Source organism: Diospyros lotus, chromosome 9 (assembly GCF_014633365.1).
Source record: "Diospyros lotus cultivar Yz01 chromosome 9, ASM1463336v1, whole genome shotgun sequence".
NCBI classification, from domain to species: domain Eukaryota; kingdom Viridiplantae; phylum Streptophyta; class Magnoliopsida; order Ericales; family Ebenaceae; genus Diospyros; species Diospyros lotus.
Window position 1 is genome coordinate 13,177,595 of NC_068346.1, and position 16,372 is coordinate 13,193,966.

The following is a 16,372-nucleotide window of genomic DNA, read 5'->3' on the forward strand; positions in this document are numbered from 1 at the left end:
ATTCATTAACATTCATACATTTATAATTGCAAGAATAAGATGTCACGGCATCGATGGATCTTCATAATTAAGCGACCTGCCTTGCTTCACCATTTTATGCTCCCAGCGCCACATTAATTTATTTTCCCGCTCTCTCTCTCTCGAAGTTTCCTCTCGCCCTCGACATCTCCTCAACTCCTTTTTGTTTTTTTTTTTTGTAAAGTTACAGAGTTCTTATACATACATGTAACTAACATAAAGCAGGAGGAAAAGAATTTTGAAAAGAAACAGAAACGAGGAGAGGGAAAAAAAAACACAAAGTTACTTGAACTATACACATGTAACATTACGTATCGAGCGATAAGAAGAGTCGGGTCAATTTATCTTGATGGGTCTACGCGAACTTCTCAGTGATTACTTATCCACGCTTAACTAGGGAGTTTTTTATCCACATTCAGCTCAAAAGATATCAAACTAGTGTTATTTTCTTCCTTATTATCTTTGATATATATACTAATTTTTTTAGAATCTCTTTTTAGACTTGACATTAAACTCTTGGGGTATTATATTCTCTCCTCATCAAGTACATGACATTCTCATCGTATGACATTATAACTAGTTTCAGATTTTCTCCCATTTGGAGGCTGTCATCCTAGAAGCCTGCTAGGAGCCGCCCCTTGCTCAGGCTTTCGCACCCTGACGTCACTCCCCGTCCTCATTGGACCACTTTCTCCGAGGGTCAGTTTTGATATCACTTGTAATATCCAGTATCGAGCGATAAGAAGGGTCGGATCAACTTAACTTGATGAGCTTACATGAACTTCCTAAGGGTCACCCATTCTTAAATTATCCTAAGTCAAACATGCTTAATACTAGAGTTCTTTATCCACATTCAGCCCAAAATGTATTCAGCTAGTGTATTTTCTTTCTTATTATCCTCGATATATATACTAGTTTCTCTAAAGTCCCTTCTTAAATCTGACCTTAAACTATTGGGGTATTACAATATACATGATTGATTGTGAATAATCATTTTCTTCTTCGTCCTCAATATCAAGTAACGATGAAGAGAGAGAGAAAGAGTTGAGGAGAGGCAGCCAGATAAAAAAAGGGATACCGGATGGAGAGAAAGATGAGAAGACACAAAAGAGAAAGATATGAGGTTGGGAGAGATGTAGTCGGAGGAGATGTATTAATCTAAAGTGTATTAAGACAAATTCAAATTCAAATTCCACAAAAACTAAATTTGAGATTCAGTCACGGGATTTAATTCCCCGTCAACACCCCGAATCTTCAATTCCCAGGGATTATCAATCAGCGTCCAAAGTGTGAGCCCAAGAAACTTCCCGCCGTTGTACCTATCAAACGTACCAATACGTTTTGTGAGCATGCTTTGTCCATGTTTCATGTTTGTCATCTAATTTCGCCATTTATTGGACTTCAGGCCGCAGTTATTTCAACTTAATTTAATTGCTGGTATTATCGTACAATTTAATACAGTCATTTCGTCCACTCCATGGAATAAATATTACTGTTGTGTTGTGCCAAGTAGTAAAATTGATACAAGGTTAATGCGAATCACCACTCTAAATACAATAGTTTCAAACAATAGATATTTATTATATATTATTTTTTGTCTATACATTTTTGTGAGTTAGTGTTAAAATATAGAGTACATTAGAAGTTATGATTAAAGATGATGTGTCGCATTCTTATTAGAAGAGGAACTAGACAAATGAGATACATAATAAATAATCTCTTAGCACCTGTTCTAGCGAAGAGATGTCACATGACTTATGATATCAATTATGACTCCTAATATTATTCTAAAATAAATATATTTATTATGGTCAAAATTAAATCTAATTAATAAAAATATTTAATTATAATAAATGTGCTTATTTTAAAAGTAAGTGTTTTTAATGTTTCTTACACATCATCATCTTCAAAATAACGTTACCCAGGGGCGGAGCCAGGATTTTGGTTTAGTGGGGATGAAATTAAATAAAAAATATATAATTTTAAAAATAAAATAAGAATAATAATAATAATATTATTATTTTTTTTATAATTGTTTCTTATAGCTTTTCATACTAGAAATTACAATTGTTCAAGAAAGTTATATTAATTATTTGAATCTTTAGACTCGCTATGACCACAAAAGACTAGTTCTTACCGTAGAAGAAGTCGAACACAATTAATTGACACATTTAGACGAATTCGATAATCACACAATATTTGTTCTAACTGTCTGAAAAAAACTATCTCGATATTTTGTTCTTGATTTATTAAGGTTTCATAGTTGTTTTGAATTTAATTATGTGCACTATTAGCATCTCTAACATGAACTTAAAATCTATCTTTTTTTTTTTTTTTAAATTACTAAACTCTTCTTTCATGAAAGAATCAACATCTCCTTGTTTCTCATTATTTATTTTAAAAAGATAACAATATAAGTAAAATGAGACATCTTTGCTTATATTATATTCCAATCAATCACCAAATACATTAAATCAAGCTGGAATGAATTGTCTTGATTTCGAGGTTGACATAGACCTCTTTACAAATAGACTTTTCTAATTTGATTTTAAAAATTAACATTATAATATATTATTGTAGTATTTAGTCTCGGATCCATAGAAAATTGTGCAACATCAATTTGCTCAATACTTATTTTATTAATTTATTCATTTTCTTTAATCTAAATTTCCTCCATATTTACTTTCTTTGTTTCACAATTTTCTTTAATACTTAGTTTTATTTGCATCATCATTGTAAAAAAATAAAATTATGAACAAAAAATATTGTGATGGTTACTACTAGGCCATTATGTACTTCTTTTTTTCAATACTTATTTTTTTATTTCTAGTAATAAAATATAATATAATATTTTTATTTTTAATTATAAATTATTATTATAAAAAAAAAATCTGCCCAGTGGGGGCAACTGCCCCCAACTGCCCCCACTGGGCCTCAGGTGGCTCTGCCGCTGACGTTACCCTAAATTATTTTCATATTCACTTAGATTTGGATCATTTATTTGTAAGGAGATACCAATAGTTTAAAAAGGTCTCTAGAAGTTGATATATTTTATTTAAACATTTTTTTAAATATATAGATCTCTGTAGCTTAATTTTTTTATTTAGACACGTCATTCATAAACATTTTTATGAAAAGTGATTGAGCACATTCTAACTTAGCATATGCAATATATATATATATATATGTGTATATCGCATTCCGTAAATAAATAGTTTTAAAGTAGTGCCGTGGGAACGCCCGAATCTGAGAAGCTGTCTGGGGAGACGTGAGAGCGGCAGCTTCCTATGACCCAACAAAACCAAGCATCTTCCAACTTCCGGAATCTCTCTCTCAAATCAAACGCCATTACAACTACGCCAAGGTCCAATAGCAAGTAAGCCTATCATTATTATTATTATTATTATTATTATTTTATTTTGTGCTAGTTTCCATTTCCTTCCTTCCTTCATTCATTCATACGTTTTGACGAAGGAAAGAAATCTCTCCCCTTCGAGTAGAGGTCGGATTCAGAGAATGGCGCCGGTGAGGCGGAACTCCGGCGATTTCGCCGGTTTCAAATTGCTCTTTTGCTTAGCGATTATCTACGCTCTTATGTCTACGCTTGTGTACTTCGTCATTCATATGAAGTTCGTCCAGCCCCTCGGCTTGGACGCTCCGCTTGACCGCTTCTCGGAGGCCAGGGCCGTCGAGCACGTCCGAGTTCTCGCCAAAGAGATCGGTGGTCGCCAGGTCAGTATTAATTTCTCCATTTCTGTCTCTGTATACGTATTTTCGTCGTGAATTGCCGTTGCAATCGACTTCGGTTTGGTTTGATTAGGGGGTGTTTGGTTGACGAGAAAGGGGAGGCAGGGGATAGAATTCGGAATATTTTTTTTTTAAATATAGGAGAGAAATTTTCACTTCAGAACTCACTAGAAGAGGTTGGGCGAACCCCAAAGGGTTGCTTGCTAAGAGGCTATAATCTCTTTGATGCAAGTCCACACATAAATTTTGTATGTTTACATAATACGGGTGATTTGCGGGTTATATTGCATACCCTTAAGTTTACTTGGTAGTGGCACGCATCTAAAGGGTACTGGTCACAAGTTCTCATTGCTACCAACAAAAGAAAAAAAACAAGGGTTAGGCTATGTTGACTTAATGTCTAGCAAAATGTTGCATACAGAAGTGGGACGAATTATTTTAGGATTGGATCTTGTATTTGAAGGATTAATGCGTAAAACAATCACTAATTATGTTTCTAAAGCTTAAAACAAGATTCAATTTATTGATTGAAGGAAATGTTGTTCATTCTTTTTTGCGGTAATTTTGGGGCACATTGTTGACAAGATGGGCCTCGAGATTAGAAAATGCTTCCCCATAATATACAAAATGACTGCTAAAATAATTGATTTTGATTCAGTTTAGAGAATGGAAGGTCTAGATTAACTATGTAATGTTTGGCTGATAATAAAGGCTAGAGAGGGAATAGAGTTCAAAAGTCTTCAAATTAAGAGATAAAAGAAAATTTCACTTGGTCGAACTCGCTGAAGCTATCCAGATAATTTGACTCTGAGTTTCATAGTATAGGAAACAGATGTTGAAGAAGTTATCTGGGATTCTAGCCTTTATTGGGGGGATTTATGCTCAGCTCTGTACTTGAGATACAAAATAATGTTAGTTGCTTGTTTGGAAGGAGGAAAAGTTGTCCATTGTTTTTCTTGGTAATTTTTTAGCATGATTGTGGATAGGAAGGGCGTCAAGGTTTACAAGATGCTGCCAAATACATCAAAGCGCAGCTTGAAATAATGAAGGAGCGGTCTAGAACTGATGTTAGGTTGGTAAAATGATTTTACATTCCCAAGTTTTTTAAGTTATTTTTTACTAGTTTTCCTCGTGAACCTATTAGCGGATTCTCTTATTTGCAGGATTGAGATTGAGGACACCATAGTCAATGGCACCTTCAACATGATGTTTTTAGGCTATAGCATGTCTCTGGGATATAGAAACCATATAAATATTATTATGAGGTACTTTACATAATTTTTTGGTGGTTCTATATGAAATTTTCATATTCTCATGCCAACTTTTGGAATATCATATTATATTGCTTGCAGCTTCTAGGTTTTATTGCACACAGCCAAGTGCAGGCAGGCGGCATGCTGCATTTGCATTTTTATATCACATTATGCTGCTGATTTTATTTTATACTTCAATTTAGGATGTCATAGGCTTTTTATGCACAGGTCATAGCTTGTTATCTAGAGAGAGAGAGAGAGAGAGAGAGAGATTAAAAGTATCACATGGTTTCATCGAAATAAATAAATAACAACAGTAAAACCAAGTCTTAACTCCCGTAGATAGGGTTGTGATGTGCCCAAAATACAAAAGAAATACTAACACCCCTTGTTTGATAAGAAAATTCGCCACAAACAAGAAAATACCAGTTTTGATTCGCCATACTCTAAGATAGAAGAAGGAAGAGTGATAAGAATCAGGTAGATTCGCCACTAAACAAATGAATTGCTTAGATAAGAATTAGGGTAAAATACTCTATGCACTTTCTTGATAAAAATGTTTATTGCCTAAAACATTACAAGATCACACATATAAATACTAGTCTTGGAACATCCTTCCAAGCATGGGTGACATAATAATTAAAGCAAAAGGGTAAATTCAAATGTGGAAGACATAATAATCAAAGAAAAATGTTCAAATTCAAAGTCATAAGTGTTTGGTGGACAAATATTCAAAAGATGCCCAAAAATCCGTAATTCGCACTCCACCCATTCAGTACTAACCACCAAACTTGAAACGGTCATAAAATATAGTTGGAAAGTCGAAAAGGCGCCCATGAATATAGGAAGTTGTAGTTGAGATCTTGAGTTTTCTATTGACATATGCCACGCCTCATAATTCCAAGCCATTCAAAAGTTATGAAGTTCCAAAATTATCCCTATGATCAGTTTCGTGATTGACCTTCCAAGCAAGTGAGCAGTGTGATTAATTTGGGCTTTAACTCCAACATTACCCAATTTATAAATGCTTTTCATGCATCTTATCTTTAATAAATGTCATTTTAATCTTATTATGAATAACCCAATTTCTAATTTTTGTCCTTTTCTATATGAGTTCTCATCAACATAACATGATCAACTTAGTTATGTATTTTGCATATGTTGGTGCTTTGTCATCCAATATTTTGAACAGGTCTTATAGTTATTTGATAAGACTTCCTTTTTAATTTTTAAGGGATTTTACAATCACATAAATATTGGAAGCGATGTTCCACTTTAACAATTTTGCCTTAAGACTATTGTGAGTTATGTTCTTCCATAACTCAAGCTTAATATTTACATGTTTTTTCTTTTCTTTTCTACTAGAAGACAATATCATTTGTAGGTATCATACATCAAGGGAAGGTACCTATCAGATTACAAGTCTGACAATAGAGTTCTCGAGGAATCGAGAACGAGAGTTGGGAGAGAATTAGGAGATATTTGGGAGGGAAAGAGAGATCATAACAGAAAGAGAAGTTTAGAGAGAGGATTGGAGGGAAACTCATTTCCAATTTCATTCAACATATCTGGCTTTAGTGCCTTGATCAATTATTTATACTGATCCGGCAACTTGGGCGCCAAAAACAGTTAGTTCTGAGCCATGTGTGCTTACAAATTGGCTGCAACATATTGGAACATTCTACCAGTTATGCTTAAACGTAAATTCAATTTCTAGTAGCCTAATTACACATTTATTTATATTACTCAACTAGCTACCATAACAATCCTCGCCCCTTAAAGCATTTCTTGTCCACAAGAAATGTGTAGCAGGCTTGCTGCATTAGGAAATTGGTGGAGAAATTCTGGCAAGTATTCCCATGTATTATTATCCGAGTAAAGAGAGGACCACTGGACCAGTACTTGAATAAGAGGGACTCTATTTCAGTGGATCACCCTTTTATCAACAATAGCTGTGAGTTTAGCATTTTCTAGTACTTCTCCCACCATAGGAGGCAAGGTAGGGGTCGATCTTTGTGTTCCCACAGCCCTCTTGAAGAGGGAAACGTGGAAAACGGGGTGTATCTTAACATCTTCAGGTAGTTGTAGTCGATAGGCCACAACACCAATTTTCTCCACCAATTTTCTCCAAAATTAGGAAGGGTCCATAATACTAGGGATTCAGTTTGGATATGGGCTGTTTGGTCATTGTCTTGAGGTGTTTCTGGTTGAGCCTCAAATACACTTCTTCACCAATTGAAAAAATCCGTTCACTCCTCTTTCTGTCCGTCAGTTGCTTCATTCTGTTCCTGGCTTTGGCCAATTCTGTTTTAACTATTCTCATTACATCTTGCCTTTGTTGTAAGTAAGCTTCCACTACTGCCACTGTCGTGTGTCCTCCCAAGGTTGGTAGTAAGTCTGGTTATAGCTATAGAGAGTCTCGAAGGGTGTCATTTTTATAGAACTATGGTAGCTCGAGTTGTACCACCATTGTGCTACTGCTAGCCACTTGTTCCATCCTCTAGGTTGTAAGAAGCTCAAACATCTTAAGTATCCTTTCAAGCACTGATTGACTCGCTCCGTTTGCCCATCCGTTTTAGGGTGATAGGCAATAGACATTAGGAGCTTGGTGCCTAATATCCTCATAAGTTCTTTCCAAAAGAGACTGGTGAATATTTTGTCTCGGTCCGATACACTGGACTGTGGAATGCCATGTAGTTTTACTACATTCTCCAAGTAAGCCCTAGCCACTTCTTGTGCTGTAAACAGGTGTGACAACCCAATGAAGTGGCCAAATTTAGTGAACCGGTCTACTACCACTAAAATGCAATCTTTCCCTTATGATCTCGGCAGGCCTTATATGAAATCCATTGTTATGTTGGTCCAGGCACGGTCTGGAATTTCTAAATGTTGTAGAAGGCTGGGGTGAGCTACCGTCTCAAGCTTGCACCTTCTACACATCACATTTCAAGATATAATCTATTTACAGCTCTCGGGAATGATTGATTCTAGTTTCCTAAACAGAAGATGTATCTTTTAGATTGTTGTATATTTATGTTATTGTAATCTTTCCAATAGGAGTTGTATTGTATATTATGTACAAAGTTTCCAAAACCATATTTGGAAACTTCGCTAGGAAATAACTTCCTTATTCAGCAAGGAAGTCTGTATATATTTTGTAATCGGCCCATTCCAAAGAATAAGAACAATTGAATCCTTTTATTTCCAAGTCTCTTTCTTGACATGGTATCAGAGCCACAAGAGTTTAGTCGCTGATTTCTTCGTGACTTTTGTGGTTTTATTTTTTCTCCTTCATTCAATCTTCTTCTTCTTCACCCGACATCATGTCTTCTACCCAAAATCCAATCTCGGACACGGCTGATTCTAGCAACACGACAGAAGTTCCGTTTACTGGAACTAACAATGGGAACTTAGGAGGAGAATTGCAGAATCTTCAAGTAGCTTACCGATTGAATGGAAAAAACTACTTGAAGTGGTCACAATTAATCCAGACCTTTCTAAAGGGAAAGGGGAAACTCAGCCATCTGTTAGGAACCGCTCCCAAGGAAGGAGATCCAACATTTGTAGCGTGGGATGAGGAAGACTCCCTGGTGATGTCCTGGCTCTAGAACTCCATGATTCCAGAAATTAGTGACACGGTAATATTCTTGACATCAGCCAAGGATATTTGGGATGCAATAAGCCTCACCTATTCCAAGGTTTGTGATGCGACCCAGATATATGAGATAAGAACTAAGGTGGTAGCGACCAAGCAGGGGACGAAGGCCATAACAGAGTATGCAAATCTATTGCAAACTCTATGGCAAGAGTTGGATCATTATCAGTGTTTGAAGATGAAGTATAGTGAGGATACTACACTTCATAAACAATTTGTAGAGAATGAGAGGACGTATGATTTTCTGGCTGGTCTTAATGTGGAGTTTGACGCAATGAGAGTGCAGATTTTGAGCAAGGTGGATCTATCTTCCTTAAATGAGGTGATTTCCCTAGTACGTGTAGAAGAGGGGAGAAGAGGAGTGATGCTAGAATCTACACCAGTAGACAGCTCTGCCCTTTTGATCTTGAAGGCTCACAATCAGAATAGAGGGCCACCCAAAGATGAGAAGAAGGCTATGGATAGAGAGTCTCTATGGTGTACCTTCTATAAAAAGCCTAGGCACACCATAAAGAGGTGCTAGAAACTGCATCGAAGGCCACCCAAAGGAGGACCACCAACAAGGAATCAAGGACAGGGGCAGGTACATATGTCCAATAGTTATCAGCAACTTGCACTTGGGTCAAAAAATCAAGATCAAGGAGAAGCTCTTGAACCTTACAAGGTGGAAATTGAAAGGCTAAAAGGTCTTCTGGGGTCCCTTGACAAGAAGACCGAGAAAGGTAACTGCTCTCTTGTCCTCACAGGTACTCATTCATATTCTTTTTCCTTACATGCTTCAGAAATCATGAACCACAACTCTTGGGTATTAGACTCAGGGGCCTCAGACCATATGACCCCTTTTTCTCAATTCTTCATCAAGTATAATCCTTGTCCAAGCTCCAGAAAGATTAAAATGGCAGATGGTTCTCTAATCACCATTGCCGGCTAAGGAGTTGTTCTTCTTGATAAGCATCTCACTCTCAGAAATGTCCTACATGTTCCTAAATTGTGTACTAACCTTCTATCTATTCAGAAACTCATTGAGGACACTAATTGCAGTGTCATTTTTCATTCAAATGTTTGTGAGTTGCAGGAACAAGGCATGAAGAGGATGATTGGGCTTGTTAGGGTTAGAGATGGTCTCTATCATCTTGAAGAACCGAGTGGGCAGGACAACAGGAAGAACCATTCTCTTGTATCATACTTAGCTTATTCTAATAAAGACCAAGTTACATTATCACCGGCTTGGTCATCCATCCTTCTTAACTCTTAGGGTGATATTTCTAGAATTGTTTAAAGATCTAGATGTTAGGAATTTCAATTGTGCTATGTGTGAGTTTGGAAAGCACAAAAGGGTGTCTTTTCCTCTATCTAATAAAAGAGCTGATCTTTCTTTTTCTTTAATACATAGTGATGTTTGGGGGCCATCAAGTGTTCCCAACATTTTTGGGGCACGGTGGTTTGTTATCTTTGTAGATGATTGCACTAGAGCAGTGTGGCTATACTTATTAAAATCAAAGTCAGAAGTCAGCATTGTATTCCCTGTATACTACAACATGATTAGGAATCAATTTGGGGTAGAAATAAAACGTTTTAGGTTTGATAATGCTAGAGATTTTTTCAACCAATCCCTCTCTGATTTCTTTCAACAGAAGGGTGTTATTCATGAGTCTTCTTGCCCTTACACCTCCCAACAGAATGGGGTAGTCGAGAGGAAGAATGGTCATCTTCTAGCTATTATTAGGGCTCTTCTATTTCACCAGAATGTTCCTAAAAGCTATTAGGGGGAAGTTGCTTTGACAACCACCTTTCTTATCAATAGACTACTATCAAAATCTCTTGAATCCCGAAGTCCAATTCAACTGCTAACCAAACATTTCCTTGATTTCCATATGACTATCAATTGGAATCCCAAAGTGTTCGGATGTGTAGCCTATGTTCACATTCCTACAATCAATAGAGGAAAATTAGATTCTCGAGCATTGAAATGTGTGTTCATTGAATACTCTACTACTCAAAAAGGGTACCATTGCTATCATCCTCCTTCAAAGAGACATTTTGTGTCAGCAGATGTGACTTTTTCTTAAAATGAGCCTTATTTTAAACACCCCAATACTCAGGAAAATGACCTACCTGATAGGAATCATTTCTCTATCCCTCTTATTCTTGATCAAGACCTAGCCGGAGCCCATTTGCCTCACCAATCCTTCTTGTAAAAAAGAAAGATGGATCTTGGTGTTTTTGTGTGGATTACCGCCAATTAAATGCCTTAACCATCAAAGACAAATACAAATACCCAATACCCCTTGTAGAAGACCTAATGGATGAGTTGCATAATGCCAATTTTTTCTCAAAGCTTGACCTTCATTCAGGATACCATCAAATAAAAAATGAACCCTAATGATATCCACAAAACGGCCTTTAGAACCCATCATGAACATTTTGAGTTCTTGGTGATATCATTTGGGCTCACCAATGCATTGACTACTTTTTAATCCCTAATGAACCAAATCTTTGAACCTTACCTAAGAAAATTCATACTTGTATTTTTTGATGACATCCTTGTCTATAGCCTAACTTTGAACCAACATCTACATCACCTAAAGACTACCCTAGAAGTCCTTAGGTCTAATCAGCTCTTCATCAAAAGGTCTAAGTGTTCCTTTGGTCAAGATTAGGTCGAGTATTTGGGTTATCTAATATTAGGAGAGGGTGTTAGAACTGATCATAGAAAGGTGGAAGCTATGTTAGCTTGGCCCAAACCCACAACAGTGAAGGCTCTAAGGGGGTTCCTTAGCCTTATCGAGTATTATTGCCGGTTTGTTAGAGGGTATGGAGTCATTAGTAAAACTTTAACCGACCCACTGAAGAAAGAAAATTTTAGCTGGGCGCTCGCTGAAGAAGCCTTTGAAAGGTTGAAGGTGGAAATGAGCAGGGTACTTGTTTTGGGTTTGCCAGACTTTAGCAAATCCTTTGTACTGGAGACAAACACTTGTGGCATAGGCATTGGGGCTGTGCTGTTACAAGGAGGGAGGTCATTGACATTTCTAAGCTAGGCATTAAGCCCAAGGCATTTAGGATTGAGCATCTACAAGAAGGAGTACTTGGCAGTATTGATGGCTGTAGAAAAATGATGCCATTATTTGGAAGATGGGAGATTCATAATCAAAACAAATCATGAGAGTTTGAAGTATCTATTGCAATAAAAATTGCAAACACAACTTTAGAAGAAAGGGATTGCAAAATTGATGTGATTATATTGCATAATTCAGTATTGGAAGGGTAAAGAAAATGTGGTAGCTGATGCACTTTCGAGGTGCCAAGAGGAGGGAAATGTGTTAGTAATCACCACTGTAATACCTGAGTGGTGTCAAGAAGTCGTAGACAACTATGAGGCGGATGAACAAGTAAAGAAGATATTGGAAAGACCAGCAATGGGATCTAAGGAGGTTAAGGGTTACACTTCAAGTTAAGGGCCGATAAGGTTTAATGGCCAGATTGTCATTAGCAGCAGTGGGAACCTCAAGAGAAAGATTCTGCAGTCCTTGCATGAATCTCCTGTAGGAGGACATTTGAGAATCCAAAATACTTACCTTAGGGTAAGGCAGTTATTTCATTGGCCCAAACTAAAGGCTGATGTTAAGGAGTTTGTTATGACCTGCGACACTTACAAGAGGTGTAAACATGAAAATGTGGCCTACCCCGGTCTCCTTCAACCCCTTCCTATACCTGACCAAGGCTGGACCAGCATGTCAATGGACTTTATTGAAGGGTTGCCTAAATTTGAAGGGAATGATAGTATACTGGTTGTGGTTGACAAGCTATCTAAATTTGCCCACTTCATAGGGTTGGCTCACCCTTACACAACCCAAAAGGTGGCAAGGGCATTCATGGATTGTGGCGTTGCATGGGGTCCCAAGCACCATTGTATCAGATCGTGATAAGATCTTCATGAGTGTGTTCTAGCAGGAATTGATGAAGTCTATGGGAACCAAGCTTAATATGTCAGCCTATCATCCCTAATCGGACAAGTAAATTGAAAGAGTCAATCAAAGCTTGGAGACCTACTTAAGGTGTGTATGCATTCTACAACCTAAGAGTTGGCACCCGTGGTTAGCATTGGCCCGGTGGTGGATAACTCTAACCACCACACATCCCTGAAAATGTCACCCTTTGAGGCCAACTACGGTTACAAACCTCCCATCCTACTAGCTTTAGAGGGATATGTCACAACTGCTGCTGTTGAGGAGTATATGCAGGAGAGGAGGGTGGTACTACAACAACTTAAGCAAGAACTGACTTCAGCCCAGAATAGGATGAAGCAATATGCAAACAAGAAGAGGAGTGAGAGGGAATTGGAAGTTGGAGAGAAGGTATATTTACGATTGAGGTACCCCCACCTGAAATCCCTCACCCAAGGGCTGGTGTCCAAACTCAGTCCCAAGTATTTTGGGTCATATTTCATAGTGGCCTGGGTAGGGAAAGTGGCTTATTGTCTACAACTCCCTGAGGAATCCTAGATTCATCCAGTCTTCCATGTCTCCCTATTAAAGAAGTCAACTGGAGCTGAGCCGATCAACCCAACATTGCCCACTATTCCTAAGGAGAAGGAAAATTTGGAGGAGCTGGAAGCCATTATGGACAAAAGGGTGATCTACCACTAAGGGGTACCCCTGATCCAAGTGCTGGTGAAATGGCAATAAGGAAACACGGGAAGCAACACTTGGGAATACCTGCCAAGTCTTCTCCAGCGATTTTCCAGGTCTGCCAGCCTCCTTAGCATTTCTTGAGAACAAGAAATGATTTAAGGGGGAGGGAATTCTCACATGCGGCGACTTATTATCTATTATTTTTAAAATTTTTCCTTAATGTTGTAATTGTTATTTCCTTTATTACTTTTATTGCTTATTGTAGTTGTTGTTTTAATTTCCAGCTGTAATAGTTTGTTACTAGGAGAATATTCTAGGGAGAGCCCACATGTATGGGCTAGAATAGGACAAAACCAATTGTTATAACCGCTTGTAAGGGAGAATCTGCTATGGCAACACCCATGCTAGAAGGTAATATATATCCCTCCTAGACCTTCCAGGAAGGATATCGAGAATATCATTGAAATTTAATATCTCTCTCTCTCGTTGTTCCTCTTCCTCTCTGTTCTTTCTTCCCTCTTTTCTGCTTAACTTTTCTCTCTTATATTGCTATTCACTGATTTATACTAAGTCAGTGAGATAGCCATTGTCACTAGCAGCGATAGAGGTTTATGCCTCAACAAAAGAATATGGTATCTAGAATCCATGCTTAAAAGTTCTTATAGTTTTTTTTGTTCTAACCATCTAATGCAACACTATTCTTTTATCTGAGCTTGAGATGTTTTGTTGTTCTACTTGCCATGCAGTTATGGAATGTAGTTGTGGTGTCTAGAATCCAAGTTGAACTAACTTGAGTTGAGTTACAGGATATCAGCTGTAAGTTCAAGCGACACAGACCCATCAGTTCTAGTGAATGGCCATTTTGATAGTCCACTGGGTTCTCCAGGCGCTGGTGATTGTGCTTCATGTGTTGGTAGGTTTTATAGATGATATTTTATCCTTCCAGTGATATTTGCTAAGTCAGATTTCCTATTATCGTTCTCTTTCTCCTTGAAAGCATCCATGCTGGAAGTTGCAAGGCTTACAGTTGATTCGGGCTGGGTTCCTCCTCGACCACTTATATTTTTGTTTAATGGTGCGGAAGAACTTTTTATGTTGGTAAGGAATTTTTCTAGTATTTATGGTGGAGGCATGATTATGGTTTGGTGGTTATTTCTATATGTCAAATAGTTATGGCTTGTAGCCCTCAATAGCTATGACCATTAATTTTCGCTGTGTCCATTAGTTTATCTGGATCAGCACAAATTTTAATTTAGAACATTCAAACTATTTCTAACCTGTGAATGATAACATATAATTTTGCATAGTTACCTGTTACAAGTTAATGAAATCCCAGTTACTCCAGCTATAGCTCATTGGATTTTTTTGATGATTTCCAATGTTTCAGGGTTCACATGGTTTCATGACAACACACAAATGGCATGATAGAATTGGAGCTTTCGTAAATGTTGAAGCATCTGGAACAGGAGGCCTTGGTAGGATTCTGTATGCAGCCTACATATTCTCTTACCCATGTTCTTAAATTTCTTATCCGTAGTAGTCATGTACCTTGTCCTTTTCCTGATTCATAGGGAGTAAATGATGACCAAGCTTCCATTAAATGTAAATAAAAAGTTCATAAAAAATAATTGCACTAAATAAAAATAGAGAATATGTTCCAGAAACCAGTGATACTAGGAGCCTGCACGTCTCTTTGTTTTACATCTTATTTTGATTACACTCATAGTCTCATACCAATTATGTTAAAACCACCTTTATGGATTGTTAACTCATAGTTGGTAAGCTCTATGAAAATGCATTCCAGCCTGAATAAAAAAAACAAGTAATTGCCCAAAATTAATTGTATGCTTCTGTTAGATTTTCACACTAACTGGCATAAATTAATATATACGGGAATGGGGAATTTGGGTGGTTTCTATAGCATTATTGTTGCTATTTATAAGAATCAAACATGTAATGGATTTGAGCATTTTTCTATGGCTAGTTCTTTACACTTTTAGTGGGTTACTACAATATATAGGAAGAATGCAATTAGTCACAGGTCTTCTACAATGAGATCTCCCTCTGCAATAATATTTTTTTTTTTTACTTGTAATGAATATATGGTAGGATTCTGAAATGGTTAATTGATTGCTAACTATAACAACTTCTGACATGTCATTAGCTGTATTAGCATTACACCATTCTGATAGGTAGGTTTTTGTTTTTGCTTTCTGCATGAGACCATGAGGTTTAAACCTCTTATTTTCATTTAATGTACAGATGAATGGATGCATTGATAGGGGGGCCTAAACATTGTAGATTACAAATTTTCCCTTAACTTTAATAGAAAAAATAAGAGTGGGCAATCCTAACTGATAACAGTATTGTAACTGTATTCTCTATTGAAGAGTTTAAAACTTCAACTTTCTTTCCATGTTGTGCTTGGATTTTTTTGTATAGCAGAAAGCTTTGGTAACGTTTATTGTTCCATTGAACAGATGTAATCTGCCAATCTGGACCTGGGTCCTGGCCTTCGCTTATCTATGCTCAATCAGCTTTATACCCTATGGCAAATAGCGCAGCTCAGGTTTTTGGATTTTCCTCAATTCTTATTTCTTCTGAACTCCTTTATATCATTTTACAATGGAAGGGTCAACTCCTCTAAATTCCTTACCAAATACTGCTGCCCAGGCTTTATTGCTAATCTTAAGATTTCTTAATTTAAAGTTTTCAGTTAAACATGTTTATATCATTATTGTTCTTGTCAGGGATTTTTTATCCTTTGCAACGACTAACGTGTTGGAACTGCCACAAATTAATTATCTCATCATTTACATCAATATATTTTACTATTAGACTTGCAACCGTTTAACTAGTGAGTATATATCTCTTTATATGCAGGATGTTTTTCCTGTTTTTCCTGGAGATACAGATTACAGAATGTTTGCCAATGATTATGGCAAGATTCCTGGTCTGGATATGATCTTTCTCCTTGGCGGTTATTTTTATCACACCTCTTATGATACAATTGATAGGTTAATGTAAGCATTAGTACTGCTATTATCATTAAGTTAATTGGAAGCTTA

At 37.0% G+C, this 16,372-nt stretch overlaps 1 protein-coding gene across 6 annotated transcripts in view; it reads left to right on the top strand.

Annotated features, from left to right (window-relative positions):
• The first annotated feature begins 3,247 nt into the window (after positions 1 to 3,247).
• The window catches only part of LOC127809959 (uncharacterized), a 39,428-nt gene continuing 26,303 nt past the window's right edge, over positions 3,248 to 16,372 (top strand). For 4 of the 6 annotated variants that reach the window (XM_052349160.1, XM_052349161.1, XM_052349162.1 and 1 more), the window contains exons 1-9: positions 3,255 to 3,394; positions 3,498 to 3,750; positions 4,752 to 4,837; positions 4,929 to 5,030; positions 14,111 to 14,217; positions 14,302 to 14,402; positions 14,692 to 14,779; positions 15,785 to 15,873; positions 16,188 to 16,327. In XM_052349160.1, coding sequence (XP_052205120.1) covers positions 3,306 to 3,394; positions 3,498 to 3,750; positions 4,752 to 4,837; positions 4,929 to 5,030; positions 14,111 to 14,217; positions 14,302 to 14,402; positions 14,692 to 14,779; positions 15,785 to 15,873; positions 16,188 to 16,327 — 1,055 coding nt within the window. In that variant the 5' untranslated portion in view covers positions 3,255 to 3,305. Of the gene's footprint in view, positions 3,395 to 3,492; positions 3,751 to 4,751; positions 4,838 to 4,928; positions 5,031 to 14,110; positions 14,218 to 14,301; positions 14,403 to 14,691; positions 14,780 to 15,784; positions 15,874 to 16,187; positions 16,328 to 16,372 lie in introns of all 6 variants that reach the window. The other 2 variants (XM_052349164.1, XM_052349165.1) reach the window with 2 other exon arrangements.